Below are 15661 nucleotides of genomic sequence, written 5' to 3'. Positions count from 1 at the left end.
ACCCAGAAGTAATTTTATGTTGTAAGAACATTTAAGGTACAGGTCTGTCGCATCTTACGCGCATTTAAGATGCGCGATTTCAGCTTTACGCGGTCGGCAAAAAAAAAAGAAAAGAAAAATAACAATTTAAATACTATTTCTGTAGTGCGGGTGATTCCACCCGCCATTCAAATCAATGTAATTTTGACTATACGCGGTTTTCGCTTTACACGCTAACCGTGGAATGGAACCCCCACGTAAGATGAGACAGAGCTGTACAGTTGGGATAGTCTCATGGGCTTCAGTGTTGCTAGATTCAAGTTAATCTTCCCCCTTAACCCTTGGATTATCACATGGACTTTAAAATAATCGAGAGATATGCCACAGGTTCTGTGAGCAGTACACACTGTGCTCACTCTCGAGGAGGCAACCACTTTGCATGTAAGGGCCAGGTGTGAGTTATGCAGTAGGAGTTGGAAGCAGCTCAGGGCCTTGTATCAGGGTTTTCATGCTGTGCAAGGTATTTTGTGAAGCATCTTTCATTCCAAAAAGTTTTATAATGCTTAGTAGTACAATTACAGAACGGAACTGAAGGAACGTTGGAAATGAAGGTGTAGGAAAGAGGGCTGAGATTTATAAAGAGGGCAGTACCACATGCTGCTAATGCACTGGCACAGGCAGATTCAGGGCTGCAGAGGTTATATCTGTACAGAGCCAATGAAAAGAGAGCTGCACAGCTAAGGGAGGTAGGGAAGGAAGTTACTTACCAAAAACGTGCCAAGTTTGCCCTGCTTCCCTACACCCCCCTGAATCTCTCTCCCCCAGTAAGGCCATGGAAACTGAATGTGGCAGCCATTGTAATACAATGAGTTCTGCCAGTTCTTTCAGGGGTAATGCAGTGAAGTTTGTACTGCTCATATTGTCTCAATATTTACCATGCAGTAGCTTCCGGAGTAGCCATTGCGCAGAAGGGATGGGATGGGAGTGGCAAGGGGTCAGGGAAGGCTTTGTGAGGGAGAGTGAATCACAATTCCTGCCTTAAATAAGCAGAAATGTTTTTTAAAAGAATGTGTTTTAAGATCCAAGTTTCGTTAATCGGGTCCCTGATATGTGTGGAATGAAAAGCTACCAGCGAATACATTTTTAAAACAAAAGGGAGACGATCAAATTATCAGCCAAGATTCTCATTCTGCGCTCTGTGTTTCCATTGCTAGTGCTGATGGCATTACAGATGCTGAGAGCAGGATGAGGAACACAGCTTCCAGTTAAAGCTGGGTGAACAACTGATGTTTCAGTTCTCTGGAAGTTACAAACAATGAAAACAAAACATAAAACCAAAAAACCTCAGTTTCACTTTCACCAAAACAGAAAATTGAAAAGTCGATCTCAACCAGAATTGTTATCAAATGAAATGTTCCATTTCCAGGCACGCTTTAAAAATAAAAGCAAAGGAGGAGAAATGCTAGATTCACAGAACAGAGGAGGAAGAGATGGTGAAGGTGGTGCTGTGTTCCTTATTGCCTTTAGCTCAATGGTAGGGGCACTCCCTATGCCTGCCAGGGCCAGGGTTCACTTCTTCCCTCTGCCTGATATGGAGCAGGCTTTGGAATTTATATCTCCCCCATTGCAAGGGAGTGTCCTAACCGCTGGACTGTGGGATATTCTGGGTCAGGTCTCTCTCAGGCCTAATCTACACTTAATGTTTAGGCTGACATAGCTAAATCCCTGAGAGGTGTGAAAAACTCCACCCCCTGATTGATGTAGTTATGCCAACCCTGGCCCCCAAGGGAAGATATAGCTAGGTGTCAGTGCTTCTGCAGAGCTCGCTCAGGAGGTGGGCCTGTGCCAGTGGAAAAACCCCTTCCATCAGCATGGGCTGAGTCCACTATGGGGTTATGCCCGCAGAGCTCTGGCGCCAGAGCCATGCTGCTGTACGCCATCTCATGCTGAGGCTGTTGTACTTTAATAGTCATTGGGCTGCCGAGAAAGAGTGAGAATATCTCTGTACCTGGTGGTTATGGCACTCACCTGGGAGATGAAAGACTCAAGCTCAAGTTCCTGCTCCGATAACTACTGGATCATTTATACACAGTGAAACAGTTTCAACAAGAGAGACCGAGGAGACCAGTGGTTTGGGCACTCTCTCCTGCAATGCAGGAGATCCAAGTTCAGAGCCCTGCTCCTCACCAGGCAGTGAGAAATTGAACCTGGGTCCTCCATATCCCAGCTGAGTGCCCTAACCGCTGGGCATAAGCTTATAAGGTGGGCAGTTCCCCAGCATTTCCTCTTCCTCTGGTTGGTTTTGGAATGGTGTCTAAGGCCCAAAAATGAACATTTTTACCAAAACTATTTGGTGAATTCTTATTGTATTTGCAAATAGTTTCGGATCAACTGAAACTGCATTTCTTGATGAATAAACTATTTGAAAAATTCCACCAGCTTTCCTCCCTGGCCTACTTAAGACCTTAGTCCTGTTGTAACCATGAGAGTCAAGGGAGGTCATTGGAGGTACAGAGTCTTTCAGTTCCCATCTAAAGAAAGAAGTAACTTTGAATGTAAAGGTATGGTAGGAGAAGGCTTGTTTGTTTCAGAAGTAGGCTGTTATCTCCCAAGGATTTGGAATGTGGCTGCATTGTTAAAGCTCTCGGGGTGAGGTGTATCAGAGCCTCAGTCAAGTATGCTCCTGTTAAAACCAGATCCCTGTAATTCATACATGCAGACATTTCCAGAAGGAGAGAGTCAGACAGGCTACCATGCCTGCTGTGGGCATGATAGGAGCTTCCAGCCAAGGCAGGAAAAGAAATTTGAGTCTAAGTCAATTCCCCAATTACATGCTTTTAATTAAGAAGTCAATTCTGTGCTATGCTTTATATATATATATATATGGTTGTCTCTGTTCGCCTGTCTGTCTGTCTAGCTTCCTTGTTGTACTACTTTGGACATGGAACCTGAAATACATTCTGCAGTGGACAACATAAATTCTCTTCAAAGGGCAGGTGCTGAGCTGAGAGTCATATCCTCACTAGTGAAAGTTTCTGCATCTGTTCCCCTCTTGGTGTAACTGAGTGATCCCCATTCAAATCTGTCCCAGCATAGGTCATTCTAGCCAGAACTGCAACACAGAATGGCATGTAGGAGCCAGAGAAGCCATTCTAAATTGGACCCTAAAACAGCTGGCAGTGAAATTTTTAAAACTTGTACTGATTCTTCATTAAACCAGTCCATGAAGTCTGTGGGGCTACTGCTGCGAACTGGTGTTACATCCAAATTACCCTCACATTCCTTGGGCCACTGTTCATGCCCAGCAACACATCCTCTTTTACCTGAAATTCCTGGGGTGAACTCAATATTGCTCCAGTCAAAGTCCCCAAGGACCACTGGCCAAAACCAACACTGAATTCTATTCCTTGCAGTGACTTGTAACACATGCTAGGTACTAGCAGGACCAGTCTGGCGCATGTGACACGTAAACAAGATCTGTAAAATATCCCTCACATTTGCTAAAACTGAGCAGCTGTACATTAAGCAGAATGTCAGACGATCCCCCGTAAAGTTTCCTGTCTGATTTTAAGCTCCATTGGAGAAATGCAGCTTCCAAAGAGTTTGCTGCTCAAAGGTTTTTTGACAATAGCTCAGCCGCCTCTGGGGGCTCGTTGGAACCCACATCATAAACCAAACTGAAGCCAATTTACCTCCTAAGAGATCCTGGTCATTTTAGTATTTGCCTGTGGCTGCCTGAGTTCCTGACTCCAGCTAAGTTTGGTTTCACCTTTACGTTTTTCTAATCAGACAAAGTCATTTTTGGTTCAGGAACAGCCAAAGAACTTGCAGAAAATGCCCTGATGGGGTCATCAGAGTCCATCTGAATGAAGGTAAGAGCCTCTCAAGGGCATCTTTAACACAGAGTAACTGTCTAATTCTGTGATTAAGAATGTTGGGATGGGGAGGGGCTGGACAATACTAAGGCAAAGAAATGGTGTGTGGAAAGGAGAAGTTCACTTAATACCCTGGCCTGAAATAAATCTTAGTACTTGTCCTAAGAAAATACAAACTGAAACATACAAGTCATAGGTTTGGATTGGAGCCTTTTCTGACATCTACATACAGATTAATAGTCTTTTTTAGGCATAAAAACCACAAGTTTTACAATACACTGTTGTACAACTCTTTCTCATCCACTCAGAACGTCAGTTAGTGAAGGTCTAACTTCTGTTAGCTGCTTTATAATCAGGAATGTCAGCAGTGGAAAAGACCTGCTAGATTGAATCTATAACACTCACAAAGGAAGCAAGTGGCTGTAGGAAGTACCTTAGTTTGATGTGGCCCGATTGACCTCCATACACACTGACATTCCAGGCCTGGTCTGTTAATGTCATGACTAGCAGCAGTGCAGGGGTGAGACATCATTCTCCTCTTCATGTTAGTGAAGTTACCCTGCCAGCCCACATGTCCTGCTGTGTGCATAATGGGAGGATAATACCGTATGCCTCAAACCAATCCCATGAGAGAAACCTTTGGTCCAAGAGGGCTGTGCTGAAGACCAAACAGTTATTCCCACAATTAAAAGAGCCGCTTTCTAGAACAAAAGAGATCTAACCAAGTGACTGAAAGGAAGGTGAAAATGAGGATCCTGATCTCTCCCACTAATTTGTTTCTACCCTTCCTACTGTAGCCATGTCTCAAGTGCCACAGCATGGCAGTGTTAAATGCACAATCTCCTGGAATTAAGCTTGTAATCTGTGTATTAAAGCTGATGTCAGTGTGTATGTGCTGATGTGCTGCTCCTTTGTGCCTGTGTTTTGCAGCTGTTCTATCTTACAGAGGTTTGCTCAGATCACTCTGCTCTCACTTAAAATGAGAGAAGGGGGAATTTTAGATGGGGCCGGGTTGAGCTGTTAACTCAGCTGCTCTCCAAGGGTTTGGGGGCCAAAATAAGATTATATCCCAGTCTTTTTGGTGTAAGAAACCTGAGGCCAGATCCACTCTATAAACTGACATTAGTATAACTGCGTCGCTTAGGGAGTGTGAAAAATCCACACCCCTGAGCAACGCAGCTATGCCAGCGTAGCACTATCTCCACTAGTTCAAGTATCAGGGGGTAGCTGTGTTAGTCTGCATCTGCAAAATCAACAAGGAGTCTGGTGGCACCTTAAAGACTAACAGATTTATTTGGGTATAAGCTTTCATGGGTAAAAAACTTCACTTCTTCAGGTCCATGGAGTGAAAGTTACATGCAGGCATTATATAATGACACATGAAGAGAAGGGAGTACCTTGCAAGTGGAGAACCAGTGTCTCCATTGGGGGTTATGTCAATGGGAGGGCTTCTCCCATCAACATAGCTACCGCATCTCAAGGAGGTGGATTATCTGCACCGGCTGGAGAAGCTCTCCTGTCCACGTAGTAGCATATTCGCTGAAGCGCTAAAGTGGTGCAGCTGCAGTGTTTTAAGTGTAGACCTGCCCAGAAACAGAAGCCCTGACTGGAACAGAGACACTGCAGTGCCTGGGCAAGTTCCTGTACACAACTTAACACAACAGTGCAAATTGATTAGTAAAGGGGAAAGCTGGGGAAATTCTCACATACACACTCTTTAAAATATGTTCCCTGGCTTTAAATGTTTAATTCCTTCAGCCAAGGGATGTATTTTTTTGCAGTATCATTAGCTAATCATGTCGCTGTGCTCTGTTTATCTTTATATGACTCCAAGATTAAGCAGATTCAAGAACTTTTTGTGACTTCCCACTCATTTCCAGATTTTCACAGCTAGAGCACTGATCAGTACAAAGCAAGAGCTGTGAGCCAAACTGACCCTTCTCCCTAATGGGTATGCATCCCAGGGGATATAAGTAGAAATTAAATCAGTTGATTCACTGTCTCTCTTCTAAGGGTATGTCTACACTGGCAGGTTTCTGCGCCACAAGTTATATCACTTTTATTAAAATGCTGTTGTGTGTCCACACTGTGTTCCTTGTGACGCTGGAGTGCATCCACATTAGCAGCTCTTGCCATGGCAAAGACAGCAGTGCATTGTGGTAGCTATCCCACTGTGCAACTGGCCATAAGGTGCTTTGGGAAGAGTTTGCGATGTCTCAAGGGGCCGGCATAGTTTCACATGATGCATTTCCCAATCCCATTGTTCCACGGGCGTCCTACTACATTGCCAGCTGCTTTTCAACTGAAGTGGGGGGAAGGAAGAGTGTATGACAGGGAGGGTGTGTGTGGAGGAGGGGAGAGAGACGGTGTGTTTTTGGGGACAGTGTGTCAGCATGCTGTCTTGTAAGTTCAGACAGTGGCAGGAAGCAACCAGTCCTGGGGGAGGGGGAAACCCCAACATCAGCCGCCGCCTCTCTCCCTGGGCTCTCTGCACAGCAGTCTCTCTCTCTCTCTCTCACATACACAGACACGTGCCCCTGTGTTCAACAGCAAGAGCATTCCATGTTAATGGTTTGCTTTGTGTCCCAGAGCAGATCAGCACAGCACGCAAGGGCTGTCAGAAACGGTGCTTTGAAAGCAGAGGGGCGCATGTCTCCAGGGCAGCCGAGTTCAAAATAATGAGCAGAGCAGTCACTAGAGGCATTATGGGACTGCTCTGGAGGCCAATTACAGTGCAGAAAGCAATCAAGTGTCTACACTGGCAGTAGAGCACTAGAGCCTCTGCACAAATACCCATTTGACTCTTGTCAAGGTGGTTTTTTTAAAAAGCGCTGCAACTGAGAAGTTTCTGCGCACAAAGTGGCTTGGCAGTGTGTCCACGGCTGCAGTTTGAGCACAAAAAGCTGCTTTACTGTGCAGAAACTTGCCAGTGTAGACAAGCCCTAACTTTTCTTTGCTTGATGCTCTTATCAATGCCCCAGGTCAGTAGTATCCCAAGTGAGCAGTGGGTGTATGTGTGTCAGTGCATAGCAGACATTACCTCCTCCTCAGTTTTCTGCACCATTTATCCTGTCCCGCCCCAAAGGAGATCTTTCCTGGGGAATCTGGTCACTGCATTTTATTTTCCTGTCTATGCCAGCATCTGTGCATTGAAGGAGACTGCATGAGGGGAAATGCCATAGAGTATACCTGGTGGAGGGACAGCCTCTTGAATGCCAGATGGCAACTCAGTCTCTACTAAGGAGGTAGATGTAAGTTTGGTCCCAAAAGCATAATCAGTATTCTGGCTGCTCCTTTATTTAGTGGCAATGGGCTGGTTTGGGTAAAACACGGACAACTGCACTTTTGAACTGTTGTATTGTTTTATATATCTCTTCCCCCATGTTTGTCTCTGTCTCCACAGGTCCCCAGTCTCTGCCAGCTAGCACAGTCCTGGAGGGATGCAAAGCCAGGCCTGATCTTGCCATGAGAAGGACACCTCAGACAATGCCTTCAGCCTGAAAAGGGAAGTTTCAATTGGAAAAAGCACCTCAATCTGAAGAGCTAGATTTTTACTGCCCTCAAAAAGTACAGAGCACTACGGCGTGTGAATGCAGTTCAGATACACCTTTCCCCAGGAGCAATAGTTTGACCCAAAGGAGCCCGGTCCTTTGGTTTCAACAGGCTGCTCTCTTTTGAAGCATCTTTGAGGTGGAAACAGTTTTGAATCCATTTAAACCAATTGAAAAGAAACCAAAACCCTTGGGATTGATCACAGGGATTTGGGGACTGAACCTATCCATTGACTGTAGTAGGGGATGGCTGCTTTTGCAATCATACATTTAAAAGTTTTGTAAAAAAGAGTTGTGTGTGGGTGTAGAGAGACAGGGTGGGTGAGGTAATAGCTTTTCTTAGACCAACTTCTGTTGATGGGAGAGGCAAGCTTTCGAGCTACCCACAGCTTTTCTTTAGATCTGGGAAAGGGACTTGGAGCTTGTCTACACCTGAAATGCTACAATGGCAGGAGGGGTTCTCCTGTCAGTGTAGGTAATCCACTTCCTGGAAAGGCAGTAGCTAGGTTGTCTACACTAGTGGATAGGTCACCTTACCTATCTCACTCAGGGGGGTGGATTTTTCACACCCGAGTGACCATAGCTGGATTGACATAACTTTTGAGTGTAGACCTGACCTCAGAGTGGTGCAGTTAAACAGGAGGTGGAACAGATTGTTTAGGGTGGATTGTTAACACATGTTTTAAGGAACCATTCAAAGTGAAGTGGCCAGTTAACACCTCTGCTGTCAAAGAACAGAAAAGGAGGATAGGTGGGTTGTACTAAGCCATACATCCATTGTCTTTATTCAGTCCATGGTTATTAGTGTCTGGAAAAGATATGAATTTAAGTTCCCAGGCTCACCTTTTGAAGGTATTGTTCAGGTTTCCTTTAAGGATGAGAACTTAGAGATCAGATATGGAGTGATTACTTTCAGGACCAGCGCTAGTGTTTTTAGCTCCCTAGGCGCACGGCCATTTCACCGCCCTGCGCGCTGGCCTGCGGAGAGGGTCCACTGGTCCGTGGCTCCAGTGGAGCTGCCGCAGCCATGCCTGCAGGAGGTCCACCGGAGCCGCAGGAGCAGCGGACCATATGCAGGAATGCCTGCGGCAGCTCCACTGGAGCTGCAGGACCAGGGGACCCTCCGCAGGCACAATTGTGGCAGGTCCACCAGAGCCGCCTGCCGAACCCCCCCCCAGCAAAATGCTGCCCCCCAATAATCCTGGCGCCCGAGGCAATTGCCTAGGCGGCTTAAATGGAAACACCAGCCCTGATTACTTTGTGAAAAGTGTTTGCCCGTGGGTGATACAATGTTTTTATAATTTTATGTGTGGGTGTGTAAAGGCTTGTCTACACTGGCACTTTACAGTGCTGCAACTTTCTCGCTCAGGGGTGTGAAAAAATACCCCAGTGAACACAGCAAGTTTCAGAGCTGTAAAGTGCCAGTGTAGACAGTGCACCAGTGCTGGACGCTATTGCCTTCGTGGAGGTGGGTTTTTTAGCGTGCTGAGAGCTCTCTCCCAGCACTATGCCATGGCAGTGCTTTAACATTGCCAGTGAAGGCATGCCCTAAGACGTATCATGTTGTGCACATACATTATGTACTATATATAACTTTATATGCATATATATTTTCTAATGATTCTGGGTTTTGCATGTGGGTGTGAGAGCCAAGTGTAGATTACATATGAAGATTAGATTGCTGCCTATTCAGTATAAACTGCCTGGGTGTTTGAGGTTTTTGATGCAGCATTGACAATGGCCTCACCACCAGGTGGCAGCAACTGACCCGTGTCATAGACGTTTGAAAGAAGCTGGCTGCAGCATATCCTCCTGTAGATTTCTATTCTGCCAGATCAGGTGCAGCCACATCCATGGGATAAAAATTAGCTGCTTGTCCTGTACTGCAAGCAGAGGGATCAGAAGGAAAAGCAATGGATGTTCCCCTAAAGGAAAGTCATTCCCATTCTCTTAAACTCAGATGAAGGATATGGTCAGGAGAATTTGCTTGCATCTTTCCTGACAGCTGAAGACACTGGGAAAGCTTTCCTGGATACCAGGGAGAAACTGAGAAGACAATCAGAGATCACTCACTTGTGGGACTAGAGGTTCACATTTTGGCTCTATGGTCTCCACTCCTTCCTTGGTTGAGAAGACCTAGCAGGGCCATGGCCTCTGGGCAGCAAATTCTATGAATGCTAAGAGTTCTCGTGATTGTGGCATGGCCCATGCCACTGTGCCATGTTACATAAGCGTACGCGCACTTGTGTTGCCTCTCTTTATTATCTGTGCTGGCAATTGGTCAATGTTTTTTTATATGTTTAAAAAAATACATGGAAGTGCAAAATAAATGTGTAATTGTCCAGAAGTGTCTGCTGCCTGCTCCTGGCGTCTTTTCAGTTCTGCGTATCAGCAGCTGTGTGTGCTTCTTTGTCTCCCTTGCAACTGAGGAAGAGTCACAAATCACTTTGTAACCACAATGCCAGGAACTGCAGCAAAGGAAACCCTGAGATCTCTCAGGCAGCAGAATAGTTACCCCCAACAGAGCTGCTCAGTCTGCTTTAGAAAGAAGGAACCTTGAAGTTCAGAAATGTACGAACAACACAGTCCTACGTTATTGCTGCTGCTTTCCCTAAACATATCTAGCCTGCCTGATCCCACAGTCGACACGCTAGTCACAGCAAGGTTGGCACCTTTCTGACTCGCTATTGTTCATGTAATCCAGACCTGAAGAACAAACATGGTGACCAGCTGTTGCCAGCCTGGGCAGCTCCAGGCACCAGCGCAGCAAGCTGGTGCTTGGGGTGGCCCATGGAAGAGGACAGCACGTCGAGGTCTTCAGTGGCAATTCGGTGGCGGACCCCTCAGTCTCTCTCGGGCTTCCAAATTGCCACCGAAGAATGAAGCGGCGCAGAAGACCAGCCACTGAAGTGCCGCCAATCGTGGCTTTTTTTTTTCCCCTTCCTCTTTGCCGCTTTGGGCTGCAAAGAAGCTAGGTCCGGCCCTGGCTGCCAGTGAGCTTTCCTCTAATGCTTCAAGTATCTCACCCTCCTGGGGAATCAAGTGAAGTGATGTAAAACCACTCACGTTCTAACTCCTTCACAGCTGAATAGTTCTGGCTTCCTTCTGAAGCTGCCGCACTCCAGTGGTGGTAACTGTATAACATTTCATCCCAGGTTTTCAAGCAAAGCAATAGCGGTAGGTTGCATTTTGTTCACATTCCCTCCTCTCTGTGCAACGGCTTAGTTAATATGGCTCGGACTATCCAACAAGTCTTTTGTAAATGCATTTTGTGCACTGGGAGGAGCTATGGCTTGGCATTACTCATGCTGGGTCATGTTCTTATGCCATCTTTCTGAATTTGTTTGCTCTTGTGAGTTGCACTTCTTCAAGCCCTTAAGCTTAAGGAGGCAAAGTCTGTGATTTCTGTTTGTCAACAGGGGTTTGGAGTGTTGTTATTTATATTACTGTATCACTGAGCAGCCCCAACATGGATCAGGACCCCATTATGCTCGGCCCTGCAGAGACACTGAACAAAAAGACAATCCCTGCCCCAAAGATGCTACAGTCGAAGTGTAAGACAAGATGGATACAGGCAGATGGGGGGGTGGGTACAAGGAAAGAATGAGACAGTATTGGTCAGCATGATAGGCAATGGTTTCTGCACACCAACAGCCTAATCATTGTAGACATCCCTGGAAAGGGGGTTTTTGAAGAGGGTTCTGAAGAAGGGCAATGAAATGTCTTTGTGGGTGTTTATACAGAGCTCTTTCCAAAAAGGAGGGGAGTGTGGGAGAAAGCACAAAGCTGCTTTTTTGAAAATGTAACGAGTGATTGAGGCCGACATCATGAGCCAAGCAGAAGGAGGAATTGACCTTTCCCTACTGAATAAGAGATTATAGGAGCCCCTCTCTTTCTTTCCTCCCCAACTCCCATTTTATTAATTTTGTTTTCAAAACTGAAAAGCAGTGAGCAAGTCAAACCAGGATGGCCTGTGTGATGTGAGTTAGAGAAAGTCGGTCCCAAGCACCATGGTGAGATTTCCAGCTGGGGAGACCTCACCATAGCGGCATGGTGAGATTTAGTTGTCCCAGAAACTTATTTCAGGGCACATTTAGAGGCAGAAATCACAAAGTGTTCAAGCAAAATCAGGCCAGGTGGTAGCTTAGATATCTATCCAGTTGAAAAGATAGTGTATTGAGGTGTGATGTCTCAGCAGACTGCCTGGGATATGAGCCATGGGATAATGTATTTCATATTTAATCTCATTCTGGAAATGTTTATGCAACTAGAAGATTCACTAGCTCAACGTGGAGGATGAGGACTTTAGCCCTGCTCTGACTTTCATCCTGATCCGTGCGATAAGGCTCAGGCAAGCCAATAGGGGGCTCCTATTGATGGCCCCCACCCCTTAACATGTGTTCATCACTTCATATGTTTACTTTTTCCCCTGGGTAGAATCTTCAGCGAGCCCCCATAGCTCAGATGGGGCTTTGGCTCACTGAGCCATACCCTTGGCTTGGCTTTACCCTCCAGCTTTATTAACTTGCCCAGAGCTGTGTGTGCATACTGGCTTTCCTAACTCTAACATTAAGCCGCAAACCTCACATTCTCTTTCTACCTTGGAGATCATGCAGACAATGAGCTTGTTTATTACTTCCTGGCAGAGAAACGCATTGAAATGATTGGTTGACCCATTCCTACTGGGCATCCTGCGGCGGAAGTCCATGCTTTCCCCCATGTTTCATTAGCTGCAAGACTCCTTTTAGCCTTTGTGTTTTCTTACAAATGAAGTCCAGATGCTGCTGCCTGTTGACTTGTTGTTTGTGTTTAATGAAGCCGAGAGGGGTCTGGGGGTGGGAGAGGATTTAGGGCTAATCATCAAAACACTGGATCCCTCAGAGCTCAGTGAATCTCATCCAGCTTTTCCTTTCCTCCTTCTTGGATTAGCTGGAGAATGGAATGAAATGGCTTTTCTCAAGCCATCTGCCTCCGCAGGCTCATCCTGGCTCACAAGGAGCCTGAATGAATTAGCAAAGAAGTAGCCAGTGTCCGCTTTCAGACAGCACCTCCTTGAGCATGGCCAGAAATAGAAGTATGAATCACTATTTTTGCTGTCATTCATTGACACCCCCCCCCAAGCTCCTTTCATTTTGTAGAAACAACTATTCAAAAAGGAAAATAAAATAAAAAGATTGACCCCTATTTTAGCCCAGCAGGAACTGTGCAGCCCTGTAGGCACTTTCTCCAGGGAGTTCTGGCTCCATTCTTGTGCTGAATTCATAGCTCTTGTTTGCATACCTCTCTATTCCCAGCCCACTTCTTCATGGGGGAAGCAGTGGTGCCCTGGGACCTGCAGATCAGTCCACTTAGCTTCAATAGCTGGTAAATCATGAAAACAATGTAATAGACTCTGTAAATAACTAGCCTCAGCCAGCTCAGCCAGTTTTGCTGAAGCATAAATTAGTTGTCTGAGGTCAAAGCTGGCCTGGGGGGTGGGGCTGCCAAGAATGTATAGTCAGCTCCTGGGCAACCCCCAGTTAGATGAATAGATTATAAAACCAGAAGAGGCTATTTTGATCATCTAGTTTGGCTTCTGCATAACACAAACCATAGGACTTCCTTGGATTAATTTCTGTTTCAAGTCCAATAGCTGTGGTTGAACTAGAGCATATCTTTTAAAAAACATCCAGTCTTGGTTTAAAATGTCCAGTGATTGAGACTCTACCACAGTCATTGATGGGTTGTTCCAATAGTCAGTTACCTCCACTGTTTAAAGAAAAAAAAAAAAAAGGAAAAATTGTGCATTTCTAGTCTGTCTAGCTTTAACTAACTTCCAACCATTGGATCTTATTATACCCTTTTCTGCTAGACTGAAGAGCCTTCTGTTATCAAATTTCTGTTCCCCATGTTGATGAACAAATCAACCTGTAACCTTCTCTTTAATAAGCTAAGTAGATTGAGTTCCTTGAGTGTCTCACTATAAGGCACTTTAATCATTCTCTTCACTCTTCTCTGAACCCTCTCCAATTTTATCAACATCCTTTTGAATTGTGGACACGAGAATGGAACAGTTTTCCAGTAGCTGTCACACCAGTGCCAAACACAGAGGTAAAATAACCTCTTCACTCCTGCTTAATACTCCCTTGTTTAGATTTGCATGGATCACATTTGCCCTTTTAGCCACAGCATTGCACTGGTAGCTCATGTTCAGCTGATCATCGACCCTTATCGCCAAGTCTTTTTCAGAGTCAGTGCTTCCTAGGATAGAATCCCCTATCCTGTAAGTACCAGCTTACCATTGCTCTCCATCTCTGACCTGTCCTCTTCATTACTGCCCATTCCCTCTGTCTTTGTGTCATCTGCAAGCTTTGTCAGTGATGACTTTGTTTTCTGTGAGGTCATTCATAAAAGTGTGAAATAGGATAGAAACACACCTGCTTGAAGATGATTCCCAATTTACAGTTACGTTTTGGAGACGTATTTAATGATGATTTTGTATCATTCAGGTTCCTTAATTAGAATATTGTGTGATACCAAGTCACACGCCTTACAGAAGCGTGTGTATTATTACATCAACACTATTACCTTTATGAGCCAAACTTATAATCTCATAAAAAAAATCTGTTTCCCATAAATGCATGTTGATTGCCATTAATTATATTACCCTCCCGTAATTCTTTATTAAGCAAGTTCCATATCAGCCACTCCATTATGTTGCTAGCGTGAAAGAGGACTAGTTAATTGGCAGCATTTCGGGAGATGGTATATTTGGATGAACGTTAGGATCAGGGGGTGTACAAGACAGAAGAGGACGTATTTATTGGAGGTTTTTCAGAATGGGGGGCGGGGGTTCAGTCCTGGGCCTTTAAGGCCTCTGAAGCCCACCAGACATGGAGGTTGCTAGGCAGTTGGTAGGCCACAACAGCCTGATATTCTTTCCATATGAGAAGGATCCAAAATTAGCATCTGTAGATGAGAATATGAGGACTTGAGAAAGGTAGTCATGAGTATAGAACTTTCAACACAGGACTGAATGTCAGGAAATTCCAGCTTTGTCACCGACTCACTAGGACCCAGGGCAAGTCACTTAACTTCTCTGTACCTTGGATTCCTTTCCTGTGAATGGGGATGATATTTCTTGACCTCCCAGGGGGGTTGTGAGGCTTATCGCTGGGTGCTTTGAAGAAGAAAAGAACCTAAGCATTATTATAATGGGGAAGTACATGATGGAGGCCTTACAGGAGAAGGTACTTGTGCCTTAGGAAGTTCCTTTCTGTAGAGTGTATATTTTCTTGTGCTTCCTGTTGCCTCTGACTTTGTTCTGGTTTCTACTTTTCAGGCTGACAACTGAGGAGGTGAATTCTGTAGAAGCAGATACCACCAACCGCTGGCAAGGAGTCTGTGTCAGCAGGGCATCACCCACTCCCTCAGAGTCTGCAGCTACTGTCAAATCACTCATCAAGTCATTTGACTTGGGATGCTCAGGTACTCCAGCCCTTTACTCTGGGATAGGATAGGTTTTGGGTTGTTCTTTTTTTCATTAAAATTTCAAATAGTTAAGCTTCAGCTGGCAAACAGCTAATTCTTCTGACATCTGCTGCCTCCATCTTGCATCCCAATGGATATTGGTTTTAGCAGTGCTACAGAACATAAGAACGGCCAGACTGGGTCAGACCAATGGTCCATCTAGCTCAGTATCCTGTCTTCCGACAGTGACCCGTGCCAGCTGCTTCAGAGGGAATGAACAGAAGAGGATCATTTTGAGTTGATTCATCCCCTGTTGTCCAGTCCCAGTTTTTGGCAGTTGGAGTTTTAAGGACACCTGGCACGTGTGGTAGCATCCTTCACCATCTTGTCTAATAGCCATTGATGGACCATCATCCATGAATTTATCTAATTCTTTTTTGAACCCAGTTACACCTTTGGCCTTCACAACATGCCCCGGTTGACTGTGTGTTGTCTGAAGTAGTACTTTCTTACATTTGTTTTAACCAGTTGTCTATTAATTTAATTGCGTGACTTGGTTCTCGTGTTATGTGAAGCGTTAAATAACACTTCCCTATTCATTCTTTCCACACCATTCATGATTCTGTAGACCTCTATCATGCTCCCCTCCCCCCAATCACCTCTTCTAAGGTTTTCTCCAGCTGATGCTAAAGTACATAGAAATGGACTGAATGCCATCACGTCCTTGTTCAGACATGAGTGGTGGGAGAGGAGGGGGAAAAGAACATCATGACCTCTTCTTTCAGACTGGTCTGAAATATAAATGTT

At 45.2% G+C, this 15661-nt stretch overlaps 1 protein-coding gene across 5 annotated transcripts in view; it reads left to right on the top strand.

Annotated features, from left to right (window-relative positions):
* Window positions 1-15661, top strand: part of SPECC1 (sperm antigen with calponin homology and coiled-coil domains 1) — a 168664-nt gene that overhangs the window by 87148 nt on the left and 65855 nt on the right. For 2 of the 5 annotated variants that reach the window (XM_032784138.2, XM_032784148.2), the window contains one exon: window positions 14727-14872. In XM_032784138.2, coding sequence (XP_032640029.1) covers window positions 14727-14872 — 146 coding nt within the window. Of the gene's footprint in view, window positions 1-3768; window positions 3852-7257; window positions 9758-14726; window positions 14873-15661 lie in introns of those variants that run through there. The other 3 variants (XM_032784163.2, XM_032784157.2, XM_032784169.2) reach the window with 3 other exon arrangements.

This window comes from Chelonoidis abingdonii, chromosome 20, assembly GCF_003597395.2.
Source record: "Chelonoidis abingdonii isolate Lonesome George chromosome 20, CheloAbing_2.0, whole genome shotgun sequence".
In the NCBI taxonomy this organism is placed as follows: domain Eukaryota; kingdom Metazoa; phylum Chordata; order Testudines; family Testudinidae; genus Chelonoidis; species Chelonoidis abingdonii.
Note: the sequence above shows the minus strand (reverse complement) of the source record. Positions and strands in the feature narration are given on the sequence as shown.